The 13,180-nt window shown below is 39.5% G+C and overlaps 1 protein-coding gene across 1 annotated transcript; it reads left to right on the top strand.

The window, feature by feature from the left end:
* The first annotated feature begins 21 nt into the window (after window positions 1-21).
* On the top strand, window positions 22-12,878 carry SRD5A1 (steroid 5 alpha-reductase 1). The gene is made up of 5 exons (XM_010394023.3): window positions 22-403; window positions 3,111-3,277; window positions 7,170-7,271; window positions 9,403-9,553; window positions 11,697-12,878. Exons 1-5 carry the CDS (start codon window positions 78-80, stop codon window positions 11,761-11,763), a joined length of 813 nt encoding a protein of 270 aa, XP_010392325.3. The 5' UTR covers window positions 22-77; the 3' UTR covers window positions 11,764-12,878.
* Window positions 12,879-13,180: the final 302 nt, after the last annotated feature.

Here is a 13,180-nt window from a genome sequence, read left to right as displayed (position 1 = left end):
GGCGGTGCCGGGCACGCCTCCGGGCACGCCTCCGGCGGCCACTAGCGGTGCCGGACGAACCGCGGCGGTAGAGCAGCATGGGGTTCGGCGGCGGTGATGGTGTGTGCGCGTTGTGGCGCCGGGCCGAGGGCCCCGAGGAGCGGCGGCTGCTGGAGCTCTTCTCCTACGGGCTGATGGCGCTGGGCGGCGCCTCCGCCCTGCTGCTCTGCTTCATCCCCATGCCCTACGGCCGGTACTCCTCGCGGCGCTTCGGCTGGCTGCTGCCCGCCCGCCCCGCCTGGGCGCTGCAGGAGCTGCCCTCCCTCCTCGTCCCGCTCGGGCTCGCCGCCTGCGGCGGGGCAGTCGCGGCCGCCCGGCCCAACCGCGTCCTGCTGGGCTGCTTCCTCCTGCACTACGCGCACAGGTGCGGGGCTGGGGCGGATGGTGGGGGCACCCTGCGATGCTGGGGACAGGAGAAGGGATCGGTCTTCATAGAAATGCCTGGTTGCTGCTTCCCGACCGAAGGGGTTGAGGTTCTTTTCATTAGCGTTTGTTACTTAATGTAATTGTTACTGACGTCTCTTCTGCTTCGCTATATTGAGATAGTCTGTGTTGTTACGGGAGCCGCGTAAACAGCCGCGGTGATGCGACGCTGGCTGCCTTGTGCGCACTGTGCTGTGCACTGCGATGCTCAGCGTGCCGCTCCATCCCTGTGCTGCTGCTGTGCCTCATGGTGACTCCCGCCTCAGCAATGGATTGACCAGGCTGTCTTACGGTCACAGTGTTACAACAAGGAAAGTTCAGCACCGTGTACTGATATAATCTTGATGTTGTGAGACAATAGCTATTTTCCAATTATATTGCTCAACATTATCTTTCAACTCCTGTTTGTTGCAGGAGTTGGACTGGATGCAGATTTCCTCCAGCTCAGCGCATCCAATGAGTCATTAAAATACTGGCAAAGCCGAGGCCGAGTGCCCTTTGCTGCCAGGTAGTCAACAGTATTCAGGCATTTTGTAAAAGTACTTGGAGAAGGCAGCTTAGCTGGAGACCAGGTGCGATCTTGCTGTTCCGTTCAATTCATGGACAGTAGCTACTGATCATACTCCACAAGTAAATTTGCCACCAAGACGGGAGCAATAGATTTGTCAGGTTTATTTTAAGCCACTTTTGTGGCTGATATGTTGTTATTTTCTGGTGATTATCGAGAAAAGCTCTTGCTTTTGACCAAGCATATTCCACAGCCTTGTGGTGGGGAGGTATATGACATGTGGCTGATGTGGAGGCTGCCTTTGAAAACCTGGAACTGTGTCTTTGCTCCCCCTTTTTCTGTTCTTAAGCATAAAGGTATTAGCTTTGGTATGGGGTCTTAACTGATCCTTGATGTCTGGGAATAGCTAGGAATGCGATGCAATGGTTTGTACAGAAAGCTGAGCTGTGCTGCAGTTTCTTTTTTTCCAGTTGCTTACTGCTATTGCCAAACCTGAGGGATTCTTCTGTAGGTGAATGTAGACTGGAAGAGACCTCTGTTGATTTACCAAAATATGAATATCGATCTAATATCGATATCCAACTGAGATGGACAAAAACTCTCTAACAGTTTAGAGTTAGAAAGTGCATGTTTTATTTGGTGCCAGGCACTGCTTGGGATAGCTCCCTAAGACGCAGGCCCTGATACAAGCAAACATGATACCTTTTATTCTGAAATATTATGAATATCCAAAATACAAATGTATATTCATAACATTAACACCTCCCATTCTCCGCTTCATATGGAAATGAGCTTACATGTCATTAAGCATGCGTAGTGTGTGTTCTGAATTGAGTCGGTGATCTTGAATTGGGTCAGTGGTCCCAAGAAAGATGGAGTAACTCATCTTCCTCATTTTGACCTTTTTGCCTTTCTGAACTTTAACAATCCTAATTACTTTAGTGACCTCTAAGTTTCCTCTTGCATGACTTTTGGATGGGTTCCCACCAAGGGAGGAAATTGGTAATTGTCCTTGTTCCCTACACCAACTTATCTATGTTTCTGTTCCTCGTTCTAAGCACAGCTAAGCAAACATACAAATGACAGATCATCAGTTATTTGGTAATCAGTTACCAACATCTTAAAACCCATTTCAGGTCCAGCTCTCTCAACTATTTTAATTAACTCTAGCTGGGCCCAAATTCCTTCCTATTCTAACTAATTTCAACACAGCTAGCCTATGACTAAAATCTTTATGTTTCTTCTAAATCTATGTTTCACTGTTATCTAGTTCTGTTTGTTGTAGCATAGTGGGCTTTAAATAATCCTGTAGTGAATTTGTTACTCTTTCTTGAAAGCTGTTAGAGTTGTGGTTCCTTTGGAAAGATTATTTTGAAGCAGTCGTCCTTGGGTAGATGGAAAACACGTGAAGAATGCTCAGGCTTCAGTGATCCTGCTTCTGTATCATTATAGATCATAATTAAATCAATAGACCATTGGGAGTTGCCTAGTTCCACAAGAAAGAGCACAAGAATATTCACCTGCTCTTCTTGTTTGGAGCTAGTTTGTTTACTTGCATAATCCCCCAGGAAAAGCAATCAAGATTCCTTTCCCAAATGGGATGGCAATTGTGGGTTTGTCACGTCTTTAGAGGTGTCATAGAATGCACCAAAATTGTCGAGGTGAAGCAATAATTGTTTTGACTTACGGGGTAGGGAGGAAACTGATCTCATTTAGGTTAATTTCAAGGGGATTGACTTTCTTTCTGGAAGTGCTGGAGGAATTTGGTGGCGGGATCTTGAGACCTAGCTCATTTCAGAAAGCTCGATGATACAACTGAGGATTTAGGAACAAAGGAGGACAAAAATGGGCTGTGCTTAATATCAGTTGCCTTTACTCCTCTCACCAAAGTAATTGCTTTGGATACAAAGTCCAAAATTTCTGCCATGTGGGGAGAGAGGACTGATCTTGTAATTCCAATTAGGCAAAAAAAAAGAAGAATGTTTTAGGTGTTAAAGCAAGCGCAGCTATCCTTTCAAACAGGCACCAAGGACTGGTGCTGAGAATTTGAAAAGTAGGGTAGTGTGGACAGTGTTTGGACTTCAAAACTATCTTTTTTTGTGATTAATACAATACATTTTCTTTTCTTTGTTTACTATAGGGCACTCATCTTTCCTCTTCTGATCCGTGAAGGAAAACCAACACCATTTTTCACTTTTGTGTTAGCGCTTCTGTTCTGTGTTTTCAATGGATACTTGCAGGGCCGAAGCTTAACCACCTATGCAACTTACCCTCCAGGCTGGTTGGGCGATTTACGCTTCATTACAGGTGAGTTAAATCATGGTATGAGAACATCAGGTGTAATTTTCCTCTGTCTTCATAGCTCTTAATTTTTTATTGTGCTCTTACAGTATCTTCAATGCCTTTTTATAAGTCTTCTCATAATTTTCTTATTGGTGTAGCTGGAGGCCTTTTAGCCTTTAGAGCTGTGAACTGACATTTCTTTCTGCAGTACTAGGTGAGCCGGTTGTCATCTTTACTCTTTAACACCCAAGTAAATCCGGGTCGTGTATTTCTTTTGATGTAGTAACTTGAAGCCCCTACGTGGAACCAGCAGCATACAGGTTTAGAAGAAGCAAAGATTTTTTGTGTAACATGTAGATTAAACTAAAGTAAACAAATGCATGGAGTAAAAAAACTAGCAAGGGTAGCTGCTAACTACCGACATACCATGGCAAATGCTACAAGTCCTTGGTGTCAGGATATCTACACTGGATATGCACACAGGCACCAATCCACCTGCCCTTCTAATTGGGGGCTGGCTTTGTCAAATGACAAAGCTGGCCCCACAAGGAAGGGGTGGAGGGGTTAATCATTCACTCCCAGTCGGGAAGTGAGGTTACATTATACTTGAAGCCATGGATATGATTAAAAGGCTAAGATATTTAATGACAAAGTATTTTGTTTACCATACTTTTTTGTTACCTAGGCATCTACTTTTGCCCACTGTCAAAATGATAGTATCATTTCCTAATGAAATCTTTACAGAAAGATCATTTTCCTCTGAAGATAAACCAGAGTATTTTGCCTCATCAGTCAAAAGCAGAGTACTGGACTGTGATAGTTGATCTGAGTCAGTACCCTTCTTTTTGTTATTCTGTAGCCAGAGCAAGTTAGTGTTTCTCCTGGATTTCTCAAGCCTTTTACATCAAGAAGAAGAATTTATTGTCTCTATTCCAGTGTTACTGTGGATGACAATAGAGGACAACTGTGCTAAATGCTGTCATGAATATAAAGGTGAAGAAATTTACATCTAAGTAGATTCTCTTGCCAAGATTAGGAGGCAGTTTTACTTGTGTGCTAAAAATAGAGAAATTGAGGTACAAGGGAATGACTTCAGAGGGCACTAGAATATATTTGAAGTCTTCTTGGTACTTTCAAATTTCCACTCTCCTTAAATTGGAATCCAGCAAAAAAAAAAAGTTTAAAAGATTTGTTGATCAAAACTGTTGAAGACACTGAAGCCAGGCAGAATTTTCTTTCAGTGTCCTAGTTCAAAAGATATCTAGTGTCCTTAGTCAAAAGATATCTCAATGCAGTGCTGTGAACAAATCATGATTAATGAGCATAAATCAGTTCCTCCTTACTCAAATATCTTTTTTTAAAAAAAAAGCAAGTTAATAAGACTTGTTGCTCAAATTTCCTTGAGTTCTTTTGGGCGGGTTTTTTTTTTTTTAAGTTTCAAGGATATCTGAAAGATGCAAATATATAAATGACAATAGTTAGGTTCATCTGCCTTCAGTGTATGAATTAGTTTGATTTGTATTTGTGTTTTTTGTTGTGGTTTTGTTTGTTTGGGGGGTTTTTTGCCAAATAATACCAGTTTGAAATATATGCTTTTATGTATATTTCTAGTACTGCTAAAGTAAATAAGTGTTGCTTTGGTGACTTTTGTAAGTCAATAAAAATTGTCCTGAAAACTAAGAAATTGAAGATTCTTGGTATACTTATCAACCACTTTAAGAGTGTGACCACTGCTGATTTTTTGAGACTGTAATTACAACAGACCTTGAGATAAAATTTGGCATGCCCATTAACAGCTAAACTGACGACCTTTTTTTTATTATTATTATTATTTCTGTAATTAGAATATCTTTTGGAGGTTTTTTTGTTTTGTAGTGCATATCGACATAATTGGATCTTAGCAATTTATAGTTGCTATTTGGTATTCATTCCAGCTGGGCATCTCCAAATACCTGCAGCTTATGTTTGTGGCTTTGATCAAAGCAAATGCCCAAGTGAAGTATTGTACACTGGGTACTCCCTGAACAACTGGACTGTTATGTTCTAGTACTTCAAAAATATCTGACACTGTCTTTAAGCTTCTGTTTAAAATTACTAAAAAAAACCCTACTAGAATATTAGAAAATAACAACAGCAAGAAAGCATATTTGCTGGTAGTTAATAAGGTATTTCTTAAGCTGTATGAAGTTACATGTGGAAGATAAATGAGTGTCTACAAGTAGCAGCTCACCAAGGTTCAGTAGCTGGAAGCTGAAATGAGATAAATTTCCAGTGAAGATAGAAATTTGGAGAAGGCAGCCTGATTAACTATCATGGTGAGAGACTGCAAACAACTGATTTGTTCTCTGACTGTGGAACCTTATAAGTTATTTTGTTCCCCAAAACAGACAAACTATATAATATCTGCACCAGCAATTGATTTGGAGCAGGAATATGGTTTTGATGTAATTTCCTCACGGTTTCTCTGGACTGGTTGTTGGTTTAGTTCAGAGCAGTGAACATATCCATTTTCAGAGGAAATGAGAATGTGCTGCTTCAGATGCAGAACCATGAGCTTGCAAACCAAGAACAACTTCATAATCTTTCAGCATGAACCTTACACCTATATGCCAATAACAAGCTTGTGAACTTACCAAGAGAGCTGGTTATACCCTGAAGTGGTGACTGCTACAAACAGGGACACCAACACCTCTGTGCTTCACCCTCGTGTCCTTTCCTTATCTATCTGCACTTTTAGTTGGAAACTCCTTTCTTCCTTTGCTTGCTTTAGCTTCTCCAAACCCCTTGCAGTATTCTGTGTTTTTTCTTACTCCTTTAAGTCCCAATTCAACTGCTTCCTTCGAATGTTGATGGCTAACTCTTCTGTGCATCAAACCACTTTTTTTAGTAGCAGCTCTGCAAAGCAGAGCAGCACCTGCAACTCACAAGGTGCAGGTGACAGAACATCAGGACCTCATCTGTTGCATGAAGCTTTTTATCTGGCAGTCAGGCAATTAAGCACAAGTACCACCTCTGCTCTCTTCACACATCAGACCTGAAGAGCACATATGCTTGTCCATATCTGGGCATAATCTTGTAGGCAAGGGATGTGGGTTACCAGTGTCCCTCCTAATACGGGTAAGCATCTAGATGCTCCAGATGATTGTGTCTTGTTGGAAAGACTAATCACAGAATCTGAGATTAGGCACTGGTTAACCTCAAAATACAGATCTTATCTGTTCCTTATCATCAGGGAGCCTTCAAGGGAAGTTAACATAGGTGACACATTGCCAAGGGGTCAAAATAATGAATGTCAATCATAAATTCCTTTTGATTTATCCCATACTCATGGCAACATAAGGATGCAGAATGTTACAACAATCTCAGTTTCTGTGAAAGGCTGTTATAAATGGCTAAACAATTTTGCTGAACGGCACAAGTAGGTGGTACATTAATTCCTTCACAGCTGTATTCCTTTTATTGCACATAAATCTGTTGGGGAAACTCTGATATGCTATCAGTAAAAACGTAAAAGGAGAGTGGGGCTAAGATATGTCCCTCTGGGAAAATTAAAAATGGCTGTTTCTTTCAGTGTTTAAAATTTTAGCGTATTTGTTTTTCTTTGTGCAAGTTAGGGATACATACACATTATATCTGCATATATGCACATGCATACATTTATATATGTCTTGCAACATAAGAATAAACTTCATTTTTACAGTGCCATTTCATTTCTAGGGAGCTGTTGGTATTGTGAGCTCTACTAGCTGAAGAGCACAGTGTGGGAGTGGGACTGTGCAGGATGTCACCAGAACTGTCTATGCTGCTTACACTACTACTGCTTTGAGACAATATGCCTAATGTGATATCTGACTGTAATGTGTTTTCTGAAGGAACACTGTGCACTTAATATAGTATTTTCAATATTTTTCTTCAGGTTTCTTAGGGTGGTTGATTGGCATGGCCATCAATATTCATTCTGATCATATTCTCAGGAATCTGAGAAAACCAGGGGAAACAGGTTACAAGATACCAAGAGGTAAGTAAAAATGGTACAGAAATTAATACAACAAAAAGAAGTATCTCTCATACAAGAGGTGGAGAGAGCTTGCACTGTTCAGACTGGAGAAGAGAAGGCTCAGGGGGATCTTACCAAAGTTTATATATACATGATGGGAGAGAACAAAGAAGAGAGAACCAGGCTGTCCTTTAGGGTGCCTAGTGACAGAACCAGGAGCAATGGACACAAAACTCAAGCAAAAAAAATGATATCTGAACTTCTTTTTTTTCTTTTTTTTTTCGCTGTGAAGGTGGTCAAACACACAGGTGTGGAACAGGTTGCTCAGAGAGATTGTAAGGAGACTGAAAACGAGACTGGGCATAGTCCTGGGCAACCTGTTCTGGCTGATCCTGCGTCAACAGTGGGGGTTGGACAAGATTATTTCAAGAGATCCCTTCCAACCTAAAAAGATTCTATGTGTAAATGAATCTAAAGCTTGGTTTATTTTAGAGGAGATAGTAATTTATGATATAAGAGGCAACTGGAAATAACATTTTGTTGTCTACCTGAGGAAGTGATTTTATAGTTAGAGAAACATCTTACCTTTTTTCCTCTTAAGCCAAGTATTGTAAGGAATCTGTTTGATGGTATCACTTGGCTTGTGCAAATCTTTGGGTTTCTTGACCAATGTTGGCTATATTTTAAAAAAGGGGTAAAAACGTAACAGCATTGCCCAACTTTCCAGAGAATCAGCAGGTGGGTGGAGAAGAAAGACCTAAATTATCAACCCAGTGTGGGGGCAGGAAGGGAGCGCAGAAAGTACTCAGCATGTGACCCGTCTCATAGATGAAGAGGGAGGTACCTAAAGTAATCTGAGCAGCAATAATTGTGGAAAGGGAGACACAGGGAAAAGAGGACAGAAATCCAAATGAATTTGGCATTATAAATTCTGGCCTTCATGAGAAAATGGAGAATATGAAAGGCTTTCTTATGGAGCCTATTGAAGTGTTAAGTGTTAAGGTTATTGACACTTTTGGAAACAGGCTCTCTTCCAGGTAAGTTACACTCACTGAGAGCAGAAAGATAATAGTATCTCTGAATTCTGCTCTCTCGCCACATTTTTTCTCTTAGTTGTTGCTTTTTCTTGGTTGTTAATTTTTTTTTTTTTAAGAAAACTGTAAGAACTAAGATATATAAGGTACCCTGTTATTTTTCACCAAGAAGGTAACTTATAATTTTAATAGATGTAAATTGAAGTGCTCATGTGAAAAATGAATATGAACATACTGTACTGTGTTCAGTGTACAAAAAAGTTCTGAAGGGAATATGTTATTTGCTGCAATATCAGGAGGAGCTGGTCTTTTTGGTGTTGCTTACCCAGTTGAAGTGCTAGAATTTCATTTTTCTTCTGTCACAAAAGTAGTGTAATTAGAGCAAGGTCAAAACATGTCCTTTATTACATTCACCAAATACTTGTTTGTTTAGTCCCACTAGTAAAGCACATACTGAGATGTTATCAATTTGTACACTGACTTTGGAATTACGGTGAAATTCTTGATTTATAAAATTCCCAGCAGGTGAGTACCAATTGTTTATGCACAATTGTCTGTACAACAGATTTATCACAGACTGCCAAATTTTCACTGAGTGTAAGGGTTGAAACAGCAGATCTGATGAGGAATGGGAACAAAAGTGCAACAACTTTGTAAGCTAGAGAATAAATTTGGAACTTCACTTCATAATAATATTGTTCATAATTAACTTGATTTCTAAAGTACTTGAAGAAATGAAAAATTGTAGGATAACTAACCCTATGAGTATTTTCTGGGACTCAAGGGGAGTATGTCTTCTGTTTCTACATATTTTAAAAAAGGTTTAGTGTATGATCAAAGAACATAATTATTTGCAAAGGCATGTACTTGCTTCTGATGCTGATAAATCATCTTTTCTTTAAATAATGAAAGAGGAAAAATGGAGCTACAAAAGGTCTGTCTTAGAATGAAGTCTGAAGTGATCCTTCATAGTATAGCTTGAACTGAAAAATGCTGCCTCCACTGCCCTTAAAGATTAAATAGAGCCATTGGTGATATAGCTCCTATTTGATGTACAGAAAAGATAACATTGGACATCTTGATTAAAGTATTTTGAAATAACTCTGTCCTGCTTTCAGGAGGAATGTTTGAGTATGTCAGTGGAGCCAACTTTTTTGGAGAGATCCTGGAATGGTTTGGGTTTGCCCTTGCCTGCTGCACCATTGAAAGCCTTGCATTTGCATTGTGTACTCTCTTCATCCTGGGTTCAAGGGCAAGACAGCACCACAAGTAAGTGTTTGTGCCACACTGCTTTTCCATTTCACAAATTATGCCTCATCCTATAGGGATGTTGCAGAGCAAGTCTTGTGAAAGAGACTGCTGCTGTAGGGAAGAATATGATAGAGAATACCCTGAGAAGATTAAGTACTGGAGAATTTCAGCAGAATAGTACAGAGCATAAACACACAGTTCAATGAGGTCATCAAAATAATGTTTAAATGAAGATGGTTCATCCTGGATCTGTAAAGATTATAGACAAGTTTGGCAATAGTGTCTTAATTAATCAAATACTGTACTTTCCCTTCTCAAACCTGTTTCTGTAATACTAAAATTTGGAAAGTCACTCAAGCTGTCTTTAACAGGCACAATTTATAGTGATGTCTGTATCATATTGTCTATAATCAAGCATATGGACAACATGAAAACAGTTCTGGTAGATGATATGTAATAAAATCTCTGCTCTAAACATTCTGACTGCCCAGGTACAGTATTTATAATGTGGTTTTCCTGCTAACAAGAGGGACCATACTTTGGGGACACTTATTTCCTGAAAGGATTCTCTTTAAGAAATAGAATGGTTAAAAGAACTCGAGCATGTTAATTTTATCTTGGTCATTTTCAGCTTCCTGCTTTGGTTCTCATGTTGAAGCTTAGTGGAATAAGAGGAAATAAACATGAATTTAAGGAGGAAATGGGTTGAAAAAAAATTACCACATGTGAGGGCAGCCAAGTCTATGTCTAGTGGAGCCCTGAAAAACTCCAGAAACAGAGGTTTTCCTACCCCTAGTTTGTAGGACGTTCTGGGTCTGTATTACCCTCCCAGTGAACAAGTTTCTTCCACTACCCAACCTGAGCCTTCTAAACCTGTTGCCTATGCCCATCTCTTCCTGTTTTATCACCTGCTATTAGTGAGCAGAGTTGCAGAGTATCTTGAGCTGGGAGGAGCATTTGAAGGTTGTCCAGTCAACTGGTATGGCTGCTCCATCCAGGACAAACCACAAGGCAATGCCCAGTTGCCCTGGGCTCATCCAGTTGAGTTCTGAGTGTCTCCTCCTTGCCAGAGGAAGCAATGACAGGTTCTCCTGCCTCTCCTTGTACATTACATTCTTCAGGTTCAAATTCCATGGCTGGTCTCCATCAATCTTAAGCCTTGATGGCACTCTTTCAGAACATCAAGAAAAGCTAAATGTTGTTAATGGAAGTTATTTACACTAAAGGAAAAAATGCATAAAAATGGAAGAGTGGTACAGGAAAAGAGCTCCAAGCTACTAAAGATAGAAATCCATGTAAGTGAAGAAACATGTTAGTGTAGTTTGTTTAGTTTAAAAAACTTAGAATAAATGACTGAAATGAGTAAATAGGGTAATAATGGTATTCCCTAGATGTAGGTTATCGTGCATTGCATGTTTTGTTCTGTTTATTCCAGCTTTATCCTGCAGTTAGCTACTGATATTGAGAATATCTGCACCTTTGAGGAGCACAGGTGAACTTTAGCTCTTTTATTTCAGAGAAGCAGAAGAATAAATATTCAAAAATGGGACTAAATGTGCTTGTTATGGAAGGTGAACACACAATATCTGATAGTGCTCCACATTTTTTTCTTTTTTAAATTGTCTGTATCTGAAAATAGTGATGGTCTTTGAGGGATGTTAGCAATGAGGCTAGTGTAATGTTTGTCATGTTCAGTTTGACTATCCAAATTCTAACTGGAACTGGAGACGTTTCTATGCGGAATGGGACTCTCACTTCAGTGTGTGAAGTATCTCTTGCTTCCATGTGAAGTTATTATGCAATAACATGTTTTTGATTTAATTTTTTCTCCCTCTGACATGTCAAAAACACTCACGATGTGTAACAACATACTTTTTGAAAGAATGGGCTATTCCTTCCCTGACTGATCTCACCACATCTGTTGATTTGATTTCCCATTGCTGGCCGCTGTAATGTAGTTTTGTTGTATTTGGTGATTAGATGTCACTAAGGTGATGCAGTAAATGCCATTTTTCTATCCAGAGTAGGTTCTAAAGGCATTTGTTTTGTTTGTAGACAAAAACATGTATGGATCAAACTGAACGCATTGTACAATTACTTAATTTCTTCAGCAGCGTTTTGAAGACTCAATACTCATCAGATTTCTTTCTTTGTTTTTCAGATGGTACCTTGAGAAATTTGAAGACTATCCAAAGGACAGAAAGATTGTCATCCCATTTTTGTACTGAGCTGTGCTTTTAACACTTTGAGACGTATGCTTTAAGTAACAGCCAACATTTTACAGATGCTGGCAGGTTAGCAACATACTCTGCTCATCACTGTGACAAAGCCTTTCCATCAGTGCTGCTATTACTTACTGCTTTTTCCTCTTAATGGTAACCCAGAATCTGATGGACAGGGTGAATAGGAACAGAAATGCTTTTCCAGCAATGAAGCACCTTCATAAATGCATTAGGCAATGAGTCTGAATTGGCATCGTGGGAAGTACTGTGCACGACTTCTGATGCTTCTTTTTCTGCCTGTGAGGGCTTCTGCTGCTTCCACTCAATGTAGCCATGCTGTCCTAAGGATTGTGCTGTGAGCTCAGCCACCCTCACTGCAGTCTGGATGGTGTGTTCTGGCTACACATACAAATAGGGTTGATTTTAATTTTTTTCCTTGCCGTACTAATCCTTTCAATTCCCCCTACCTGCATGTCCAGAAGAGCTGGTGATGCAGACCAAGGAATTAGATAAATATAGTTGTTTTTAGATGAGAGGCAGTGTTTTTCCTTCTCTTTGCACTCTTACAAATATAGGGACGTGGTATGGACAATATTTAATGATATTTACATAAAATTTGTACTGCTAATAGATTCATATTTTCATCTACCTCTTAAAATTGATAGCTATCTCAATATGCAATATGTGTCTTCTCACTCTAAACTGGTTTTGGAAGTCTTAGGATACTTAGGCTGATGTAGCATTGTTAACAATTGTGTAATGTTTTCTAACTTACTTTATAAAAAAACCTTGAGATTTTAAAAAAAATTTCTTACTATGCTGTTTTAAAAAAATCAAGTGTCTTCCTTCTTCTGTTGCTAACATTCCAGATGATTTTATATTCTAAAATTCTGGAGCCTTGCGTCAGTTCTCATAGCCCAACCTTTTACTCAGGAAGGACTCCAGAATGGTTTCAAGAACATGATGGGGATCCCAAGCATACAGATTTTCAAGTTATCTGTGTCTTTTGCATGGTTGTAATAATAAAGAATCTTTTAGAATTGCTGACACAAAAAAACCCCCAAAACAACTCAAGAGAACTAAAAAAACCCCAAAAACAAACAAACAAAAAAAACCCAACAAAACCCTGAAGTGAACAACCAATTAAAAAAAATTCAAAACAAACAAATGAAGAACTAAAAAAACTTTCCACAAAACCCCAAAACTCTGCTGTTAATGTAATTTGAAAATAAATGGAATTCAAACTTTTACCAAGTGTCATCTGCTCTGTTTGCCCTTTCATGTTGGGTTATGTTCTTCAAAAGAAATTGGTAATATAATTTTGCCAGATGCTAAGTTTTCCAGTAAGTTACTGCTGTAAGATTTGTTTTGATGAACAGCCATGATGCTTGCTGGGGAGAGAGGATGATGAAGAGCTTGATTT

Source organism: Corvus cornix, chromosome 2 (assembly GCF_000738735.6).
Source record: "Corvus cornix cornix isolate S_Up_H32 chromosome 2, ASM73873v5, whole genome shotgun sequence".
Lineage (NCBI taxonomy): Eukaryota > Metazoa > Chordata > Aves > Passeriformes > Corvidae > Corvus > Corvus cornix.
Note: the sequence above shows the minus strand (reverse complement) of the source record. Positions and strands in the feature narration are given on the sequence as shown.